We start from the raw sequence: 22,436 nt of genomic DNA, 5'->3' as shown, positions 1-22,436 counted from the left end.
GTTCTTCTTGTCTATTTAATATTAGTGTTTGCCACTTAACATATCAATAGGATTTTTTTTCTCGTACATATTAACCTTTATTTCTAAGCTGTGAGAACAGAGAACATCTCTGTGAGAACAGATATGATTTAAAATATCTTTTGTTCTCCTATTAAATATATTCTTTCTTCCCCAGCAATAAGACCCACCAATGCCAAGTACACTGGTGGGCCTGACTCTCCTCTTTCCAACCCGATGCAGTTATCATGAGAAATACTGAAAATTCCTTGTTTGTCAACAACTTTATAGAACAAACAAAGAAAACTGACATTTCTTCTATTTCTAATATTTTGCCAAAATGAACTGCCCTCAGGACTGAGTCTGTACCTCTTGTAACTAGAGGAACAATCATATATCCATAAATCCAAAAATATCCATAATTGAAAAAACTGGGAGTGAAAAAGGGAAATATTTTGCCTATATGAATGTAAATATTAAAACCATTTCCTTAGGGGATTTAAAAACTTCTCGTTTCATAGTATTCTTCTAAAAGTCATCTCTACTTCACTTGTACATTTGCATATCCTCTGAACCAGTAATAAAAATTATTCTAAGTGATAAAGGGAAGATTCCACTGTCATCTTCTAAGTACTGTAATGTAATGCACTGTGTTTTAATCACCACATCTAATTAAAATAGTAAATCACTTTTAAAAATCCTTGTGTTTTTATTGCAGCCTTGACAGTCACACTCCCATAATAGCAATGGTCTTTAAAACAGAGTTAAGTAAACCCTTACTGAGAAGAGAAACAAGTGCTAGATTCCTTAGTCCAGCAGGATGCAAACATTTTGTCCAGTCAGATTTCTACTGAAGCTGTCTCCAGCGATGCCCTGGCAGCATTGCACCAAAGGAGGGCTTCATCCTGGTTACATGCGACCAGTAATATCATCTATTTCGTTTATTTGGGTGACTCAGAGAATCTGCTCATTTAATTCCAAAATAAGAGAAAAAATTATTCGTCAAACTTACGTGCATGTGAGTTTGTCCAATTTTTGCTTCCTTCCTTCATATGATAGTCTGCAGTTCTTTCCTGTCCCATTCTCTGTAATGGATGAAGTCACACATTCCAATGGATAGACAATGCACACGGAGAATTCACACTCTTCTATGGCAAACATGGGCTCTCCTCTCTGGAACTACAGCAGTCCACCTTCCACTGCAGCCATTCCCTCAATTCTCCTCAAATTGCCTTGCTCTCCAATTCCAGTTGATTTCCATAACTGACTCTGGATACTTCCTCTACCACAGTTCTAAGGACCCACGCTGAATGTGCCTTTTTGGGTAAGCATCACTTTTGTGTTTCAGTCACAAGTTTACATCCTCTAGGGCCTCCCCGGTGGCGCAGCGGTTGAGTGCTCAGCTGCGAAGCTGCCCGCAGCCTCTTTAGTGCCAGTTCGATCCACGGCTGCTGGTGAGGGTCCCACATGGCACGCAGACCTCTCCTGCCGCCCGCTGCTCCCCTCAGCAGTGTACTTCGTCAGTCTGCCTGTTCTGTTCCCCGCTCTGGCTCTGGTGAATTCTCTCACCCTCCTGCGCTTCTGACTATACCCAGTGCTTGTATAAATAAATAAATAAATCTAAAAAAAAAAAAAGAACTTAAATCTGTATATCTTTGTTTACTGTTCCTTTCCTAACTGACCTCTCTTTCCCTCTCTCTGAAGTGTCTTTAAAAAAAATTAAAAAAAAAAAAAAAGAAAGGTTTACATCCTCTACCTGCCACCAGGTAGCGGTGGTGATAGGTCCTTCAAGCCCTGGGCTCTCGCCCATCAACCTGTTCTACCTGAGTTCTCCACTAGGGGAATCAACTTGAAATAATGGAAAAATATAGATAGTGAAGGTCAGAATAATTGCATCACTTGGTGCTTCAGTCAGAAAATAAAATTATCAAATTTTCATCAAAATTGTCTCAGTTACTTGCTCTTTAGATGAACTAGAACTAATTTCTTAAATTACTGGCTCTCATCATAGACAGCTGCTTTATCTCCTTTAAAATATTACTTAATAAAAAAAAATCCATGCAATTTAGAATTTCAAACACTATTCCAAGATTTGTAACGAAAACATAGGAAAATGTCAAACACTATCGCAAGATTTGTAATGAAAAAATAGGAATCTCTTCTTTATACATTCCCATTTCTGGTTTCCATTTGTTATACACTAAATATTCAATACTTTTAGTTGTTTCCACCATCAGCTCCATCCATATTTCTACATAAAATACTTGCATTTCCCCTTATACATTTGTCAGCTTTAGGAATTATATACTAAATCAGGTTTTAAAAACCTAGAAGCAAACACCAAATTTCCCTCTACCTCCCCCCTGTCCCCTACCTCATTAAGAAAAAAAAAAACACTTGTGCATCTGTCCTCTTCTCTGTCTCCTGTTCCTGGTCTTTACAAAGTTTGGTGTCTTCCAATCTAGACAGTATGTACTTCCTCTTAAGTCTACCCTTCAAAACTGACTACCTTTGTTCCCAGAAAAAGCAAACAAACAAACATTTATCAGTTTACTCCCATTCAAATCCTTTTAATTAATTTCATTGCATTTAAGATGACTAAGAAACAAAATACCCTGTAATTCAGTTACACTAACAAGTCACTATGATGGACCCATCTAGCTCCAGTATGTAGTGAGTCACTACATTACTTATTCTCTGTGGAATGTCAGTTCTCCGCTTGGCAAATCTTTGTGCATTTGTTAAGATCTTGATAAAAATTTGCTTCTCTATTTTCTCCTCTAAAATATACAAGTATTACTGGACTTTATCTCTGCTTTGTTTGTAGTCTAGTTTGTTTGCTTCTGGAAGAGTCACAAGGGTCCCAGTGAAGATTATAGCTTTGGCTGTTTTGTGATCCAGGAAATGATGTGTGGTCCTGCCATTTTGTCATTCTTCTTCAAGAGTGTTGTGTTTTCTCACTTGAAGAGCCAAGTGAACCCGGGGGAGGAGTGTGACATTAGAGTGGGCATGTGCTGGGTAAATCATTCTGAAGGTGGGGGACTGAGTGCTCAGCCTCCAGCTGGTGATATTTGCACCACAGGAACCTGATAAGTTACCAAGGCAGCACTAACAAGATGGATGATTTGATTGATTCCTCTTCTGAATTGTTTGGCAGTGCCTCAATCTTGAGGCATCACATGGGCTCAGTGTGCTACTTGAGAGATGATTTCTTCCTTTCCTGGTCTACAGATCGCAGTAGGTAATTATGTCTTAAACTCAGTCCTTCAGAGAGAACCACAGAAACAGCTGAGGAGAGCATATTAGCACCAATTGATGTCCCCGGTGACTAAGAAGAGTCCAGAGCTGTTTATTCTTTTTGTTTTCTAAGTTCACCATTCCTGCTTCATCAACATAAATGTTTATATCCACTGATTTATCTTCCGAGTCCTAGTGGAATGACAATAGACCTTTGACTATTTTCTTCTCTCGAATTATCATTTTGCAGAACCTGGAAAAGGTGTGAAGATGGAATCAATGCCTTATCTTTATGGCAAAAAAAAAAAAAAAAAAAACAGGCTAGGATGGCAGAGGACCTCCGCTCTCTTGGCCAGCCAGCCCCTTTCTACATCAGTGCTGCCTTGCCCAGGAGCAAATGCTTCCATCGTTCAGAGGACCCTGTGATATCAGTGTCACATTGGTGCATGATAGGTCAGTTTCAGAACCAGCTGGAGTCAAGGTTCAGATTGTGGCTTTGTTCTGAGGCCAGTATTCAGATTTCTGTTTTGTCATTTCCATTTCAGTCCCTGAAGACCTCTTATCCTTAGTTTCCTGTCTGTAAAATGATACTTGTCATGCAGCTTTGCATTGAACATCAAAAGAGAAATGGGAAAAGATCTCGCAGAGGGATACAGGGCAGATTGCCTTACTTTCTGGCCTGTTAGAGGGGCCAGGCATTTGGTGCAGTCCTCGTTTTACTGACACAAGGGAGGCTTCAGCAGGAAGGACTCTGCTTGTTTATTGACCCCTCCCAGCTTCTTGGCCACTGGCTGCTGCCTATTAACAATCATTCTGTAGGTTTCCCTTCCCTGCACATAGGTGGTTGGAGCAGTAACAAACAGCTATCCCAGGCACACGAAGCTGAAAGAAAATACCACCCAGGTAGAGCCCTGCTCTGTCGAGAGAGCATTTTCCACATCCTTCCAGTAGCTGTGAGACACACAAGGATTATAAGCTCATCAGTGAGTGACCCACTAGAGTATCAAAGGTGTTGAGTCTTTGGGGTATCTCCAAATACAGCACTACAGGGGCAAGCGCCACAGTGAGGATCTGGCTACATCTCCTGCCACCTGCCTCCCTCTTCCTTTTCTGCTGTGCGAAACCATATATCACTGCTACCGTGGCTGTGAAGGTTGGGAAGTTTGGTGTATGAAAAATGAGAATAGGAGAGAGATATATTAATTCCCCTGACAATAGTCTAAATGTTGGGGGACACCTATGCTTCTTCCCTATCAAAACTATATATACAGCATGGCATGGGAGTGATTAAAAAGCATACCTCCTTGAGGAAGAATAATTGCATTGATATTCTGACTATGCTATTTAGGTGACTTTCTTTTGACAAATTCTTTGACTTTTGACCTTGATTTTCTTAAACTGTAAAATGAGGATAATAGTAGTTAACTCAAAAAGCAGTTTTAAGCTAAATGAAATAATACATATGAAGTGCTTAGAATAATGCCTGATAAATGCTGTGCACTCAATAAATGCTGTCCTTGTAGCAAATCATTGTATCCTTGAGCGAGAAGAACTTGGCTTTTGAATTCACTTATCTAAGATTCTTTAAGACAGTTCTGGTACAGTTTCTTCCCAGCTGGCTTCCCTATGGTCCTTAAGCTCTTTCTTCTATATTTTTTGTCCCTGGAGATGCCTGAGGTTTAAAGTTATATGTATCTTCTTTTTTTAGCAATCAATATCCATTACATATAGCTCACCATCACAGCTTTTCCTGCAGAAAGATGTTAATGGATTCTGTCAAGACTGTAAGACAACCACTTCCCTACATAACAGCTCTTAAGTTCCCTAAAAGCCTGGCCATCAGAAAGCGATCAGGAAGCTTCCAATAAGCTCAGGAGTCTAATCAATATTGTTCACTCCTTGGTGATGATTAGTAGAAGGACATCAATTGTCATCAGTGGTCCATGGCAAAGACACATTAAGTCACATGGGCTGTGCTTTTCCTGACATTTTCTATCCATTATCCCTTCCCTCTAGAAAGCAGAAGTCTCTAAGGCTTCCATGGCAGCAGTGACTAATTTGCTGGCCTTCAGAAAAAATAGTAAACAATAATGCAAAATTAAAACAAACCCCCAAACTAGATACCTACAGTAGTTTTCAGGAGACTGGGTTATTTGGGGCTATTTATATGTCAATTTCAAGACATCTTGCAAATGAATAGGATTTCTCCAATTTTAAATCCTGATTCAAAGCTTTCAGACTGTGTGTCCAGCTTCCAGGTGTTTGGGGAACTCAATCTGTGTCCCTCAAGCCATGACCCTGGCAGAGAAGGAATTTTTGTCTGATCATATTCCCCTAGAGTTATATCATTAATAACAAGGGATGGAATTGAACAAATTTCATAGTAACTTTATTTAAAGTAAGTTATTTTGAAGGTCTAGGACTATCTGACAAAGGGATAAAATTATCTACCATTTTTCCTATTCACAGATTTAGTTTGCTATGTGGCCACCTAGTGGTCATTCTAGGAACTTCACTGATGGGTTGGGTGTGGGCTGACCTGCTATACATTTGCATTCTAAAAAGAAAGTGTTAACTTTTCTTTAGACTATGACTTCCAATTTTAGCTCATAAATTGTGCATTTTTTAATTCTATAATCATTTGATAAAACAATGCCTCAAGTAAAAGGCAAAGTGGCTGTTTGATATTTGGAAATAATCCAAATATCAGGCACTGGAAAGAGGAGTTCCGTAAGAAACAGAGCAGGTCATGACAGCAAAGGGAAGGGCTATAGGCAGAGTCTCCAGCGTCTAGGATAAGCAGTATGGGCAAGTGTGGAATGCACCCCCTAAAATAAAACAGGACTTAACTCTCAGAAAACTCCTCGAGTTTTCTGAAGAACAGAGACACTGAATAGAAGTATAGAGAGACTTTGTAGGTAGAAAGCAATGAGGCACTTAGGTACCAGACATATTTACATTTAGAGATGAGAACAGAAATCTGAAAAAGCAAAACAAAACTGGACGTTAATATGTGGACTCCAAGACAGAGGAGGTGGTGGCAATAGTGATGATGAGCTTTCTGGAAAATATTTGAGAACAATAGCAAAACTAACATGTCAAGAAGGTGATCTTAAGTTATCACCAAAATACACATTACGCATCAGTGTTAAGTTTTGTTCAGAGAAACACGAATATCTAACTGTCCTTTTAAAACAGGCTACCCTAGTCAGGAACCAAACCTTGGGCAAAACCGGTTTTTCACAGCCTAAGCAGCAGGAGGTGTAGTTTTATTGGTGCCACCCCCACCTCTCCTCCCGCCCCCACCCCAGCAGAGTTCATCTGGAGGGTTGAGTGGTGGAAGCCTAAGCAGAGGTTTCCTGCCTGCGGGCAGATCCTTCCCAGCTAAGCTGGGTTTGATTTCCGGAAGTTTCCTGCCTCTGGTCAGCACCCAGGTAGTGACAGGCAGCAGGAGGCTGATGTTAGTGGTAGGGGTGTAGTGGTTGCCCTGCACCAGAGGCACAGCTGCCTGCAGCCCTCACAGGTGGCAGAGGGCAGCAGCAGCTGGTCGGTATTTTACTGGCCACCACCATTGGTCCCACTAGGGCTCAGGCTGCAGAGAGAGGCCTAAGTAACAGTAGGTAGCAGTGGTTCCCCTGCCACGCCGCCCCAGGGTATGCACACCCTTTGGGGTCACAGTGGTCAGGTTGCCTTGTGCTGGAGCAAGCTTGGGCAGAGGAGGCAACAGTAACCCCTGCACCAGAGGCTGCAGGGCTAAGCATGGGGCCCCACTGGGCCCACTCCAGCGCAGCAGCGTCCTCTAGCTGCAGGCAGCAGTAGAGGAAGTGGCCAACAAGGTGGATTCCCAGCAGAGCCCACCATAAAGCAGCTCTGGGATTCCTGACCCAGTACTGCTGTCCCCCAGCCCTGCCCTTCGACACTGTTACACCCAGGCCTGCTGAAGGGGTACGGGGTGCAGAGTGCCTCCAGCCCCACTGAGGGCCTGAAAATATCACTGCTGCTGCCAGCAGGTTTCGGCTGCCCCCACCGCCCAGTCCTTGAGCTGTAGTGGCTGGGTTGGGCGTGGGTGAGTGGGCAGAGGCACAGGCAAAGACAGCACATTGTGCTGCTTAGGCTGTGAAAGAGCAGGTTTTGCTCCAAGGCTTGTGCCTCTGGGTCAGGTTTCACCTTCATGGTGGATCTCAGGGACTGTTGTTTGCTTTAATAAGTTTAGTATGCATGGGAGATGGATTTTCACAAATTTACATTAAAAAAGCTACAGTAGCATTTTTCACTTTAAGTACACACCTTTATCAATATTCTTTCTTAAAGGAATGGTCTTTATTGAAACGGCAGTGCCGACTAGGTGTAAAGTGCTGACTCACTGCTGTCCTCGCTATTCTCAGGCAGGGCATGTCAAGCTAGTCAACAGAACAGAAGCTCTTTCACCAAGGACAACCCATTTCTTTCCCAATTTTGCAGCCTTTATTTAATTGAATGAGAAAATTTGCAGTTAGCAATTGAAAGCTTTATTTCAGTAAATGAAAAAGAATTGCACATAGCTTTAATAGTTAAAAAGAAAATCAAAACAAAGGGGAACATGTTGAGAAGCATCAGTGTAAGAAATAACTGAAATAATTTTCAGGACACCCCACGCACTATAATCAACAGTCAGGGAGGATGAGAGATCACAGGTATTACATGGGAAGTGCACAAATCCCTTGGTGTAAGGCTCTCAGAAGCTGTTCATGGGAATTATGAGTATTTTTTTCTCAACTGGAATTAATTTTCTGAAATTCTTGCAATCCCCTGAATTCTTCTGTGAGGGTTTAAGGAATTCTAAGCACTTAGGAATTTAGAATAATCAGGAGTATTTCAGGTCCATCATGATTCTGAGAACTATTCTGTAGATAAGGTGACTATTTCACGTTCTTTATTGATGGGGAATGAGCTGTATAGTCCTCTACCTTTCAATTAACTAGTGGAATTAAATGTACTGATTGTCTTGGCATTTTTGCAGGAAAAAATTTCACTGGAACCAGTATTAGTGGTAATCACGTCTTGTTCAGACTAAGAGAAATGCTTTTATGCTCCTAAAGAAATAAATTTCTGTAAACAGTGTTTTCTTTATTATACTAAGGATTGTAAGTCACCATTCTCTAAGTGTTGACTATTTTTTTAATGAATCTGATTAAAATTTTGTGGGAAAATACTAGATTTTTTATGTTGATCTAAAAAAGCACCTGAAAAATGCTAAGAATTTATTGGTAACATAGGCCTATGCTACAGGAGGTGCATTCTACAGGCAAGTATTTTCACAAAGTTGTTTCTCTTAAACATTTTCTATATGGATAACGCATATTGGAAAAACTACCAGAAAATTGTGTAACAGGATCAAGAGAAGACTGTGAAGATCTTGCATCCAAATCTTCAACCGAGCTTTGCACAGCCATTTTGAATATCCAGTTGCAAATTCTAAATAGAAACAAATGGTGAACAAATGAGTGGTTTACTATAAAATCTGTAAGTATGTTGTATTTCAGTTATTCATTGGTATTTAATAATTCCTAATAATTTTTCTGGATTATGTTGTATTGCATTTTCTAAAGATCTTATCTGTGACTAATTAAGCAATTATTATAACATGAACAAAACGATCACAAAAGAAAGGCAGCCATTTTGTTTTGCACTGCAGGATGCCAGCAGTTTGCTTGCACTGAGTCTATCTGTGCTCCCTGGTTTGAGGCAGGTTCATCACTGTGGCATGCAAACCCTGTTAGAAATGCCCTTCCCTGTTAAAAATGTCCCAACTGGGAAAGAGTATTGGGCAAGATTCCTAGTAGGAATGCTTTGAAGGTGGATGCTGTATATTAACTCTGTACCTTGTAGAAACTTAGCAGATATCAATGAATGTATATATGAAGAAAGAAGACAAAACTTCTGAAATGTAGGCAATCAAGGGGTTAACCACTGCACTGTGAAGCTATCCACAGCCTCTGAAGCACCAGTTAGATCCCTGCCCAGCCAGGGAACTACCCACATGGTGCAGCAGACTTCTCCAGTCTCGCCCAGTGCACACAGAGGCCCGAGTAACAGCAGGTACCAGTGGTTCCCCTGCCACGCCGCCCCAGGGTATGCACACCCTTTGAGGTCACAGTGGTCAGGTTGCCTTGTGCTGGAGCAAGCTTGGGCAGAGGAGGCAACAGTAACCCCTGCACCAGAGGCTGCAGGGCTAAGCATGGGGCCCCACTGGGCCCGCTCCAGCGCAGCAACGCCCTCTAGCTGCAGGCAGCAGTAGCGGCAGTGGCCAACAAGGTGGATTCCCAGCAGAGCCCACCATAAAGCAGCTCTGGGATTCCTGACCCAGTACTGCTGTCCCCCCCAGCCCCGCCCTTCGACACTGTTACACCCAGACCTGCTGAAGGGGTACGGGGTGCAGAGTGCCTCCAGCCCCATTGAGGGCAGGAAAATGTCACTGCTGCTGCCAGCAGGTTTTGGCTGCCTTCACCTCCCAGTCCTTGGGCTGTAGTGGCTGGGGTGGGCGGGATGAGTAGGCAGAAGTACCAGCAAAGCCTGCAGCTGACTCAGGAACTTACCAATTTGGCATTTGAGTTAGGTTCTGCTGTTCCTCTCATGTCATTACTTGCGGGACTCTATAATCAACAGAGGATGTCATGTGGGAACTGAACGCAGTGACGCAGCAAATTGTGAGCAATATACACACACAGCGCCTCTCCCTGAGCCCCGAAAAATCTTAAGTTTGTAAACACTTTGGGGGAGAGGGTAGTTCTGGTTAAGTTCAATGTTTCCACAAAGCATTTTTCCTTATAAATCTTACGAATCTCTCTTGACAATATATTTAAGAGATTCAAAAAAAAATTCATTCAAATAATATATTGAAATCCCAGGGAAACCTGTTTATAACAATGGACTGCACTGATTGAGAGTGGTGTAACAGAGAGATGAAGTGTCCCACCCTAAGCAGGCCACACATTCTAAGATACTTTTTTGTGTTGAGGATTCTGGGGAGCCACAGCCAACATTATTTTAATCATACTCTTTTAGTCTGTAATAAAGAAAGCATAATGAGGGCCTCCCTGGTGGCCTAGGGGTTAAGTCACAATGCTATCACCACAAGGGCCCACTGTGACGGCCTGAGTTCGATCCCCGGCCAGGTTGCTGACCCACATGGTGCAGCAGACATCTCTCTGTCTCCCTTGCTGCCCCCCTCAGCAGTGTATTTCAGTAGATCTGTCTGTTCTGCTCCCCACCTGTCTCTGGTGAAGTCTCTCACTCCTACCCCCCACAAACTCTGGTCTGCACCCCAGTTCTTCTAAGAAGAAGTAAATAAATAAAACTTAAAAAAAAAGCATAATGAGAATTGTTGACTTCAAAAACATGTAATTAAGAATTTTGGTGCTTTCAGAGCCCAGTTCTGCAGAAGGCGAGTCAAGCTGTGTGGTGGTGAAGGTACAAAGGCAGCTAAAGCGACTCAGCAGGTCAGGTGATCCCAGAGGTTATTTAATATCTTTTTTGGGATTTTTGTCTCTAAGCATGTGTGTGCTAATTTGGCTAATTTGTACCTCTCACAGAAATACTGACCCTGGGGATGCACCTCCACAGTTGGTGGGGAGCCCTCAGGCCCACGGGGCTATGGTGCCATCCCTGCCTTAGGACTCGGGAACCAGCGCTCAGCCCAGGTGAGCAGGGAGAGCATCTGTCTCAGGAGAAACATTTAAGGGGCACAAACAAGTTCAGTAATCAGGATAAATGATGTCACCAAATTGCTGTGATCATGAAAATTATTTTATAAGCATTCACAACAGACACAATGCCGGTATTTTAAATAAAGATGGTATCTGACTGTGTGCTTGCCTGAAGTAGAAAGTGCCTTTATTTCTGCTGCGAATCAGAGCACAATGTCATATTATTGGAGCTTTTTGAGGAACCAGTGAATTTTTAATGGCATCAAAATTATTATTGAAATGGGACGCACTAGCAGGACCAACCAACAGAGGATGGGGGACTTTACCAGTGTGATGTAGTGAGGACTTGAAAAGCTGGTTGGAAGTCTCTCTAAAGACTCAGTTCTTCGCTGGTGAAAAGAGATATTATTAGTACAATTAGTGTTCAAGCAAGTATGACTGTTTCCCAAGCCCATAAAATAAATTTTCCAACTACCTCTGGAATACTGTTCTAGTGAACATACAAATATTAATATATATGCAAACAATATTCTTCCCTCGGTGGTTTTCTTGTCACAGGTGAGTCTGTGACGTGAGCACACACCTGAGAATAGTGAGGGTTTTTAAGTAGTACGGCAGCCTGTTAGCTTCCAAATAATTCTCTAAGTGTCTGAATGCCTGAAATGCCACAACCAGCTATGTTGTTTTAGACCTTGATGATTTAAATTTCAAAGGAGAAACTTCAGAACTTGCTATTACAATACAGATACATCTGGTTGAGGTTACTGTCCTTAAAGTGCTTTCTGTTAACCGCCAGCAGACCTGAACACAGCCAGCAAGACTGGTCCGGTGGAAATAGGACGTAAGAGGCACTGAGTGCCAGAGGAAAAAACCAAACAATCTGCATTAATTTTTGCAGACCTTTCTGAAAATACAGTTTTGCTGAAAACTGAATTCTGATGAATAACCAATCTGATAAACAACCATCACCTAAATCATTATTATTTATAAAATTTTATGACAAATAATACAAGAAGGCTGAGGTGAGATTGGAGGGTCTCAACACTCCTATACAATGTATTACACCATCAGTAGTGAATTGAATTTACTCATATAAATAAATAAATATTAAAATCAGATGTTCCCTCATTGAACTAGAAGACAGGGCCTTCCCCGGTGGCGCAGTGGCTGAGTGCAGGGCTGCGAGGCTGCCTGCAGCCTCTGCAGCGCCAGTTTGATCCCCGGCCGCTGGCAAGGGTCCCACATGGTGCGCAGATCTCTCCTGCTGCCCGCTGCTCCCCTCAGCAGTGTACTTCGTCAGTCTGCCTGTTCTGCTCCCCGCTCTAGCTCTGGTGAATTCTCTCACCCTCCCACGCTTCTGACTGTACCCAGTGCTTGTATAAGTAAGTAAGTAAATAAATAAATCTTAAAAATAAAATAAAATAAAAGACAAACGCCTTTAAGGACCTATATTCTATATATGTAACAAGTATGTCCCAGGCCCTAATTGAAACCTCGGCTGCCTCTGTGATTATTCATCATTGAGCACATGCTCAGGCCAACTATATGTGACTCCTTTCTCTGGGAGAGCAGTTTTTGCATATTAATTTAAGAAAAATGTAATTAAGAAAGTAGCTGCCACAGCACACGAGGCTTACTAGATAATTACCACATATCAAGTGCTAAATATATACCAAACATCAGGCTGAGTACGTTAACATTCAGTGTCTTAGTTAAATCTCAAGGTAAATAAGAGACTGATATTAACATCTTATGGTTTTACAAGAGGAAATGTCAGTGTAAACTTAAAAACTATCACACGATATTGTCTGTCCATTCAAGTGGACAATTAAGACTTGTTTTTACCATCCTGGGGGTCACCACTAGCATAATAAAAGTGATAATCAATAAAAATGATAAGCCTAACCAGAGAAAGATGAACTAACTATCCAATTCTAAGTTCCCACGTGAGGTTCAGCGGAAGCATTTCTGCCACAATGACAAACACCTGTGCCTGGGATGACGTGGTTGCAGCAGAATGAAGTGAAAAACACAGGGTTTATGGGACATGCAGAATTGGGCAAACCAATCAAAACCTTTGGAACTGAGCATCAAGATCAGTGTCAACCCAATCGCAATTTTTAAATGCTTGACATATTTTCATTCGCATTGCAGCAAATACTGGTTAGTGGGAACGGGAAGCTTTAAGCCTTCCGCTCCCTTCTCACAGGGAATGAGGTGGGCACTTTCAATGGTACAGTCTTATTGAGAATTCTTTCTTCATCGTTGATTTTTTTTTTTTAAAGGAATGTCTTTGTAGCTGTTAATCTACACTCACAGTGAGCGGAAACATGTGTTGTTAAAAAGACACTCAGTAAGTCACTAACTGTAGGGACTTTTGCAGGATCATCAATTTTTTTCTAGGTCTTCTTATTTTAATAAGCTTTTTCCTTTAATGTAAAATACACCCAAAGAAATGCACAATATTAAGCATAGAGAGCACATCTGTGTAATCAACCAAGATCCACGAACAATACTGTAGTGCCCCACCTGAAGACACCTTCTTCCCTATAATAACCACATCCCTGGCTTGCAATACCATAGATTAGCTTTGCCAGTTCTTGAACTTGATATAAATTGAATCAGACAGCCTGCTTTTGGATTTGGTGTCTTGTTTAGCACTGTTTGCAAGTTTCATCCATGTTGATGTAGATATGAGTGGTTTATTTATTATTCTTTCTCTGGAGTGTTCATTGTATAAATATTTTTTTAAAGATTTATTTATTTATACAAGAACCGGGGTATAGGCCAGATGTGCGGGAGGGTGAGAAAATTCACCAGAGACAGAGCAGGGAACAGATGCAATACAGGCAGACTGATGCAATACACTGCTGAGGGGAGCTGCGGGCGAGACAGGAGAGGTCTGCAGCGCCAGGTGGGACCCTCGCCGGCAGGCTTCACAGCGCAGCGCTCAACTGCCTGCGCCACCAGCGGATGCCCTCATTGTATAAATATTTAACAATTTAGTTATCCCTTATTTTTATTGGGCATTTATTTGTATTATTTTCATTTCTTGCAATGAATGCTCACGTAAACTTTTTTTTTTTAATGATTTCTGATATGTACACGTAAACATTTTTTTTTTTAAGATTTATTTATTTATTTATACTCGCACTCGGTACAGTCAGAAGCGCAGGAGGGTGAGAGAATTCACCAGAACCAGAGGGGAGAGCAGAACAGGCAGACCAACTGCTGAGGGGAGCAGCGGGCGGCAGGAGAGGTCTGCGCGCCATGTGGGACTCACGCCCGGTGGCCGGGGATCGAACTGGCGCTGCAGAGGCTGCGGGCAGCTTCGCAACCCAGCACTCAACCACTGCGCCACCGGGGACGCCCTACACGTAAACATTTCTGTTGGGTGTGTTCACATATGGTAGAGTTGATCAGGGTGTGAGTATGATCAGTTTTAATATGTAGTACTTTTTCCCCATTGGTTGTGCCATTTAAATTTGCATTAGCTATGTGTGAAAGTTTTCATGGTCCACATCTCCAGAACCTTATTTATTTGTGATCATATCATGGGAATATATAATGCAGATTAAAACATACACACAAATACAGATACACAGCTTAATAAACTATATAAAATAAATATCTATGTAATCACTGCTTTGGTTAAGAAATAAAATTTTGTCATTTCAAATTTTTTATTATTATTACCTTCCACTTTCTCCCCCCAAATTAATCACTTTCCTGACTTAATACAGAGTTCTAATAATATAATGACAATCTTTTAAGCCCAAATATTTATCTACAAACACTATAATTTAATTTTGCACATTTTTTATTTTTAATTTTTTACAAGAAAAATAATTTGATGTCTGTGTTTCAGTGAGAGTTAATGTCTATGCTTTAAGGATATTAAACATATTCCTATGTTTATCTTTGTACATAGGAATATCCAGTGTTCTATCATCTTTTGTGAAAAGACTAGTGTTTCTCCACTGAGTTATTTTTGAGATTTTGTAACAAAATCAATTGACCTTACATGTGGGGATTTATATACTTCTGTTTATTAGGTTCTTACAATTTTTTTCTCATCAATGTAATACAATTTTCTACAGACATTTCTGGCTCATACTTTATCAGATTTATTGCTAAATATTTCTCATTTTTAGTGCTATATCTGGTGCTATTTTGATTGGAACTGTTTTGAATCTATAGATCAATTTAGGGAGAATTGACAACCAGCAATATTGAGTTGTCTGATTCATAAACATGTATTTCACTTCATTTATTTTTCATTTATTTTGTTCTTAATTCTTCTCATCAACATTTTACAGTTTTCTATGTATAGATTTTATACATTTTTCTTGTCAGACTTATACTTAAGAACTTCATATTTTTCATGGTATGAAAAATGGTATTTTGTTATTTCACTTTTTTGATTGTTCATTGCTCATATGTGAAGACTTAATTTTTAAAAAAATTTTTATTGATTTTTGAGTAGAAGAACTGGGGTGTAGGACAGAGGTGCAGCACGGGGTGGGGTGGTGAGAGGATTAACTAGAGAGAGAGTGGGGAGCAGAACAGGTGGATCTATTGAAATACACTGCTGAGGGGAGCACTGCGGTGAGACAGGAGAGGTCTGCTGCGCCATGTGGGTCAGCTTCCTGGCTGGGGATCAAACTCAAGCCACAATGGCTGTTGATAGCTTGATAGCTGAGACTTTAACCCCTGCACCACCAGTTAGGCCCCCCAAATCTTTCTGTTTCCTGTTCAGTATAATTATATTTGAGAACATATTTTGTATGTTCTTAATTCTTTTAAATTCATTAAAACTTGCTTAATGATCCATAATATTGTTTGTTTGTAACTTTCCCAATTGTCTATACAAATCAATATTTAACCAATATAATCTTCTCTGAAATAGTGTCTTGCTTATAATTTCACCTTTGCTGGAGTCTTGGTCCCCCCCCTCCCCCCATGTTGGCTAAAGGCTTCATTGGGGTGGGACCACATTAAGTTGTCCTGCACCTCCCATCTCACTTAGGGCTAGTTATACTTCAAACACACATCTACTGCTCTTTTCAGTTCTTTAAATTATTGTAAATGAAAGTTTCTTACCTGGAAGGGACGGACACCTTGTAAGATCAGCTCAGACCTTATCTGCAGCTCATCACCAAAGTATCCCTTATTCTCCACGCCCAGCGTGTCTCCAGGTGGGCTGCTAAAGATAAAATTGAACACTGACACAAGCTGCAGGTTAAGTCTGTGGTTTACATTAAATCATCTAGAAGACTTTAAAAATACTGCTTATACTCTATAGCAATTAAATCTGAGGGAAGAAGCAAGCAACATTTTCTTTGAAAAACGCCCTTAAGATCTCAGTGTGCTGTGAAGTTTGGGAACATTGGTATAAGAACAAAATATGTAGGAGCTTGATTTACAGCTGCTCTGATCTGGATTCCAGGAGGAGACTTTTACTTTTCCCCATCAAGAATCCTCTATGAAAAGTAAAAGTCTCCTCCTGGAATCCAGATCAGAGCAGCTGTAAATCAAGCTTCTACATATTTTGTTCTTATACAAACGTTCCCAAACTTCATAGCACACTGAGATACACAATGGAATATTACTCAATAATCAAAAAAGATAAACACATGCAGTTTGCAGCAACATGGATGGAGCTAGATGGGATCATGTTCGGCGAAATAAGTCAGAAAAAAAAGAAAAATACCAGATGGTCCCACTCATAGCAGGAATTTAGAAAACCTAAATAAAGGACCAGGAAAAAGATTAATTAATACAAAATAAATATCAAAATCAACAAGCAACTATAAACCAGAGACACACTACGAAGGAGGGGGGGTGGGGAGAGGAAGGATTAGGGTCAAAATAAGGGGGGTGGAATTGTTTGGGGAATATAACCAAAATGAAAATGCATACATTGTGCAAAAATGAAAAATGATGTAAGAATTATATAAAATATTAAAAAAAGAAAAGAAAAAAAGAATCCTCTATGGCCTCAAAGCCTATAAAGTTTCACTAACAGTCCCTTCAACATGTAGAAAAATAAAGACATACCTCTGAATTTGCTTCAACTTAATGCACTTTTGGTGACGAATTAATAATGCAACACTCCCAACACCAATAATAACCAGGACGAGGACAACCACCAGGATGGAGATATCTGCCAAGTCAAATCATGAGCTTGAGACAAGATGTGAACTTTAGGACCTTGGCATGTTAGTATTTAACTGAACTGTTACAAGTTTGCTTTCTGTTCCTTAATGGACTTTAATTCCCCATATACTAATTTTTTATATAAACTAAAAACTGGTACTCTACCTACCATTCCATTATGCATAAGGGAACCACAACCAGCAGGAAAGATTTTGCCTGATTGTCAGTTACTGACTATCGAAATGGCCTTGCTGTGTGATTCTTTGAAAACCTAATACAAATTTAACTAGAACATATATTAATTCTGAAAAGCAAATGCAGTAAATCCAAATTTGAGTTTTTAATATGCAAATAATAAAAATGCTATTCATAGAGAAACAACACACATAGATTTAAAAAATAAGAAAAAAGCTTTTTCACTAACTAAGCTTTTGAAATATGCAAGATATTATATTTTTGATGCTCACTGGTAATACTTAAACTTTCTTCCCAGTAGGCAGGTGCTTGTTCTTCCTCACACTGACACTTGAATTTATGGTCACCCACCTGCAGGAGAAGTCAATCACATTATTTTCTCAAATGGGAGATATAAGCTATATTTTACACTTTACTTAGCACACGCAAACTTTTTATTCATTTTGTTAGCCAAACTGTGTACTAACATTGATGTTGGAGACAAACAAACAAATATGGAGGCACCACTTTTGAAGATGGTCTTTGAGTCAGAGAATGACTCTGATAAATTTCAAACCAGATGAACAAGATGGCTTACTCATCTTTCCAGAGGCACCAGTACTAAGTGAATAGTTAGAGCGGGACATTCCCAGTCATAGAGTAGACTCTAACTAAGCTTAGTGATATACAGAATACAATGATGTGGCAAAAAGTGATGACTCATCAAGAACATTACATAATTGTTAAGAGCACACTCTCCAGGGCCTCCCCTGGTGGCACAGCTGTTGAGCGCTGGGTACAGCCTCTACAGTGCCGGTTCGTTCCCTGGCCAGTCATCTTTCTGGTTCAGACCTTTGCTTTCCTCCCACACAGCATCAGTGTGCCTAGTTCTGCCTCTGTAAAAGTGCATGTAAGAATAGCACTTAGGCTTCTCTTATTTTCATTTTACTTTACTTAAGGGATTTTTACCCTCATTATATCTTAATTTATTGATTTATAATTTCTACTGTATTATATTTTTACAAAGGTAATAAAAGGTTTACAACATTGTATATGAATCAGTGTATATATTCACATATCTTCAACAAACTCACTTTCAAAGTTGATGTGAAATTTACTTGAAATACTATCTGACAAATGTACAACTTCATATATTTACTTATTAATCAACCTTAGGGAAGGTGTTTCCACAAAAACAAGCCACAAGTAACTGCTAGTATTGGACAGTATTGGACAGTACTGAGTTAAAAAATGTATTTTTTTGTTTTTTTTCCCTCAAAAGTTTGAGGCTAATATTGACATTGGTATAATTGAACTGCAAGTGAGCTCATGATAGATCCAACTTTAAACTTTAGATTAAACTTCATCTGTATACAAATTATTGATTTTCTCGATTACCAGTTCAGTAATAAAATTTATATCTACAATACCAGTAATATCTATGTGCAATACTTGATTTGACTCTTTGGATCAGTTTTGGTCAAACTTGAAAAAATGAATCTTAAATATATATATTTGATCTTAAAATAATCACAATAAACACAGAGAGACTCAGGATGAAGTCCTAAGCACAAAAACTACGAGTTTAAAATGGAGTCAAATCTTACAGCATAATCATCGCACTGAGAGGAGCAACTGGTTGAACTGTAGGCGTTTTCAATATGCACACATTCACTATCGATGCACACCTAGAAATGAAGTAGCAAGTATGAATTAAAATGGCCTGTCTTGACAATTGACATATTTTTTTTGTATTGTGAAAAACCATATGTAGACTTTTCCTGGGAGAAAGATATCCTCCATTAACGTTTGGTGTATATCTGATAATAATACCAGTCTTTGTATTTCTTTGTACTGAAATCTTTCATGTTTGTTGTTTGTCCTCTTGCTTCTCCCTGTGGAATGGATTTTTATGTACATGACTGAACACGGGCACACACTATTTTCAAACACATGTTGATCTTCCAGTATTTCAGACTCAACTAAGTGGAATTATTGAGATATATTATTTTGTCTTTTTTCCCCCTTATAAGAACCTTTACTTAATAATTAATTTTCAAATAATTTACAGCTTAACGTGTTACAGTCTTTCCTTATACAAAACAACAAAAACATTGTCACTTAATGTTGCCACGTTTGTATATACAATAAAGGAGACAATTACAAAGAGAGTTTTGCAACAACTCAAACCCACATATTGATTATACCACTATGAAAAATACTTGTATTGGATTATAATGTTATATTTAATTAAATCTATGAAATTCTCAAGTACATTCATCTTTGTATCATCAGTGTCCAGTGTCATCACTGAGATCATGTAGAAAATATGGCTGAGTGAATAAAATAAATGAAGAATGTATGGCTATTTCATAGTCAATTAAAAGATTATGTCAAAATTCCATTAGATGACTACTGTCTGATACTAATAAAGCCCATTTATAATATTTATATATTTTATATAGCAGAGATTAAGTAAAATGAACATTTAATGTAGTGTTATTATTACTTTGTTCAATTTTAAACAGTTCGCAATTTTTTTCTAGTCTCATATAGGCCACCTGAAACCAATGACAGGATCCAGTGTTTCAATATGGTTGAATCAAGAAATTGTTTATTTTAAAAAAATATTTATTTATTTATGCATACAAGAGCTGGGGTACAAGCCAGAGATGGGGGTGGTGAGAAGATTCACCAGAGACAGAGTGGGGAACAGAACAAGCAGACTGACTGAAACACACTGCTGAGGGGAGCAGCAGGCGAGTCAGGAGAGGTCTGCTGTGCCATGTGGGTTGCTCCCTGGCTGGCTGGGGATCGAACTCATGACGCAGAAGCTGCAGATTGCTTCATAGTGCAGTTTAATCCCTTGCACCTCCAGGAAGGCCCTGAACTATGAAATTTTAATAAAGCAAGGTGCTTCCATATTACCTTTCCATCTCCACATTTAGTTCCAGGAGCAACCAGGCCAACATCTCCAGTGAGGGCTTTGCATTCAGCGGTGCTATTCTGCTTTTTAACTGTCTTGAGGTGATCAATTTCTTCTTCCTCAAGAAGAGATGGGAGCTGCTTTCTGGTGCAGTGTAGTTTTCCACATTTGACATCTCTGAAAGAAAGAGAGATATCCTCGTACCTGAGACTAGAAATAGAACTTTAGAGAGTAAGCAGGCAGCAAGTAGCCAGGTCAATATTTCCAGAGGCAGGCTTATCAGTAGGCTGTAGAGGGGCCAGAAAACCCAAGGTAAATTATTAAATGAAGTCCTGTAATTTACCTACCATAAAAGGGCAGGTACAAATGTAAATGATTGTATTTCTCTGACATCTCTGTAATTGTCACAAATCAATATTAGCTCCAACTTACAGAAGAATAGTTCTTATTCATGATTTAATTAGCATAACTATAATCAGGACATTATGATTCTTGTATAGAGCAAGAAAGAGTCTCATTAATTGATTCTGACATAAACCCATGCTGTTGTTATTATAAGACCCTTTTACAGATTAAAGAGCAGTTGGAAGTTAAGAGGCTGCCTGTTTCCACCTAGTATATTTAGATTTTGATTTTGATTGTAGGTTTCATTATTGTTTTCAGTCAAAATCCTGTTTTATGGCACACAAAAAAGCCTTGCAGAATATTAGTAACAAATCAGATTCAGCTCTTGCTTTTTAAAATTAGACCTAGGGCCTCCCTGGTGGCGCAGCGTTGAGCGCTGGGTTGCAAAGCTGCCCGCAGCCTCTGCGGCGCCGGTTGGATCCCCGGCTGCTCCCCGGCCACCAGAGGAGGGTCCCACGCGGCGCGCAGACCTCTCCTGCCGCCCGCTGCTCCCCTCAGCAGTATACTTCGGTCCTTCTGCCTGCTCTGCTCCCCCCTCTGGCTCTGGTGAATTCTCTCACCCTCCCGCGCTTCTGACTGTACCCAGTGCTTGTATAAACAAAACAAACAAACAAACAAATAAATAAATAAAATAAACATGCCTCTATTAAAAATAAATAAATAAATAAATAAAATGAGACCTAGCTACCAATCCTCCCATTCTCTCTTCCAATTTCAGCTTCTACCTTTTATTATGGCTTCTCTTCTTTCCTTCCTTTTCCTCTTTTCTAATCTACCCAGTCCTCCTTTTGCTTTCTTTTATTTCTTAGTAAATTATTTTCCTTCTTTTTTTTAATCTCTTAAGATATTCAATCTTTCCCATCTTCCATCCTATATCCCATGGCCGGTAGCTCATGTGCTGTATGTAGCTCACGGCTGCAGCACATAAATGTCAGTTGGCTCTGCTGGGGCAAGTGCTCCCCCCTTCCCTTTGTTGCTAATCTTCTCAATAAAAAGAGGTCAGCAGTGGTCAGAACAAAAGCTGTTCTGATTTTGGAAACACTTCTTAGAGGACACTAATATTTCTTGATAAGGCACTTACTTTTCCTCACAGGGAATTAATCCATTTTTCTTGTTTTTGCAGTATCCAAATTTATTTCCTTTTTTATTCATCTTGTAACAGTTATCAGGACTGTCTTTTGCCTCTGGGATCCAAAGTGATGTGATAAGAGTAAAACAACAAAAGCATGAATAGTCTGAATGTTGATACATCTTATTTTTAAACATAAATAATAAAATTATTAAATAAAATAATTAAATTACAGTATCATGGTAGTGAAATATAATGTGATAAAATATTTAAAAACTATTCTATTGTTATAGGAGGATATTTTAAGGACTGTTAATATAAATAGTAATAAACATCTTAACACACATAGTGAGCTAGTCAATTACTATTAGAGGTAAGATTGATGACCATTTAAGGAAATATCCAGAGAGTGGTAGGTCATATTTTGGAAGAATCTAACCAATGGCATTATCTCCAGTTTGCCCCAATTTCCTATAGGCCAGCAGTGAGAAATAGAGGCTGCTATCTTTATCATTCACTCTCTCTCACCGTCATTAAACAATTCAGAGCACTGATCATCCCGGGTGGGACATTTCCCCATGAAGCAGTAGCCCTTTGCATCCTTGCAAGGAAATCCATTCACTTGGAATTGATCCTGAGGGCACCCAGAGGAGGAGCCAGTGCACACTTCAGGAAAATCACATTCATCTTTTGCGGGTCTGCAAACGGACCCTTTTTCTTTGAGCTGGTGAAGAAAAACAGAGACTGAATCTTGGATACATTTAGGTATGTACAACTCAGTAAA

At 39.7% G+C, this 22,436-nt stretch overlaps 1 protein-coding gene across 1 annotated transcript in view; it reads right to left on the bottom strand.

Moving 5' to 3' along the window:
• Positions 1-5,940: 5,940 nt before the first annotated feature.
• ADAM7 (ADAM metallopeptidase domain 7) overlaps positions 5,941-22,436 on the bottom strand; it is a gene marked incomplete at both ends in the record, with an annotated part of 60,416 nt that continues 43,920 nt past the window's right edge. The window contains 10 exons of the mRNA XM_084245572.1: positions 5,941-6,024; positions 9,810-9,866; positions 11,246-11,308; positions 16,023-16,122; positions 16,980-17,085; positions 17,546-17,624; positions 18,860-18,940; positions 20,181-20,355; positions 21,665-21,767; positions 22,181-22,376. Of these exons, the coding sequence (XP_084101698.1) occupies positions 5,941-6,024; positions 9,810-9,866; positions 11,246-11,308; positions 16,023-16,122; positions 16,980-17,085; positions 17,546-17,624; positions 18,860-18,940; positions 20,181-20,355; positions 21,665-21,767; positions 22,181-22,376 (1,044 nt within the window). The remainder of the gene's footprint in view (positions 6,025-9,809; positions 9,867-11,245; positions 11,309-16,022; positions 16,123-16,979; positions 17,086-17,545; positions 17,625-18,859; positions 18,941-20,180; positions 20,356-21,664; positions 21,768-22,180; positions 22,377-22,436) is intronic.

The sequence above is a fragment of the Talpa europaea genome, assembly GCF_964194135.1.
Source record: "Talpa europaea genome assembly, chromosome: 10".
In the NCBI taxonomy this organism is placed as follows: domain Eukaryota; kingdom Metazoa; phylum Chordata; class Mammalia; order Eulipotyphla; family Talpidae; genus Talpa; species Talpa europaea.
This window is presented reverse-complemented; position numbering and strand designations above follow the sequence as displayed.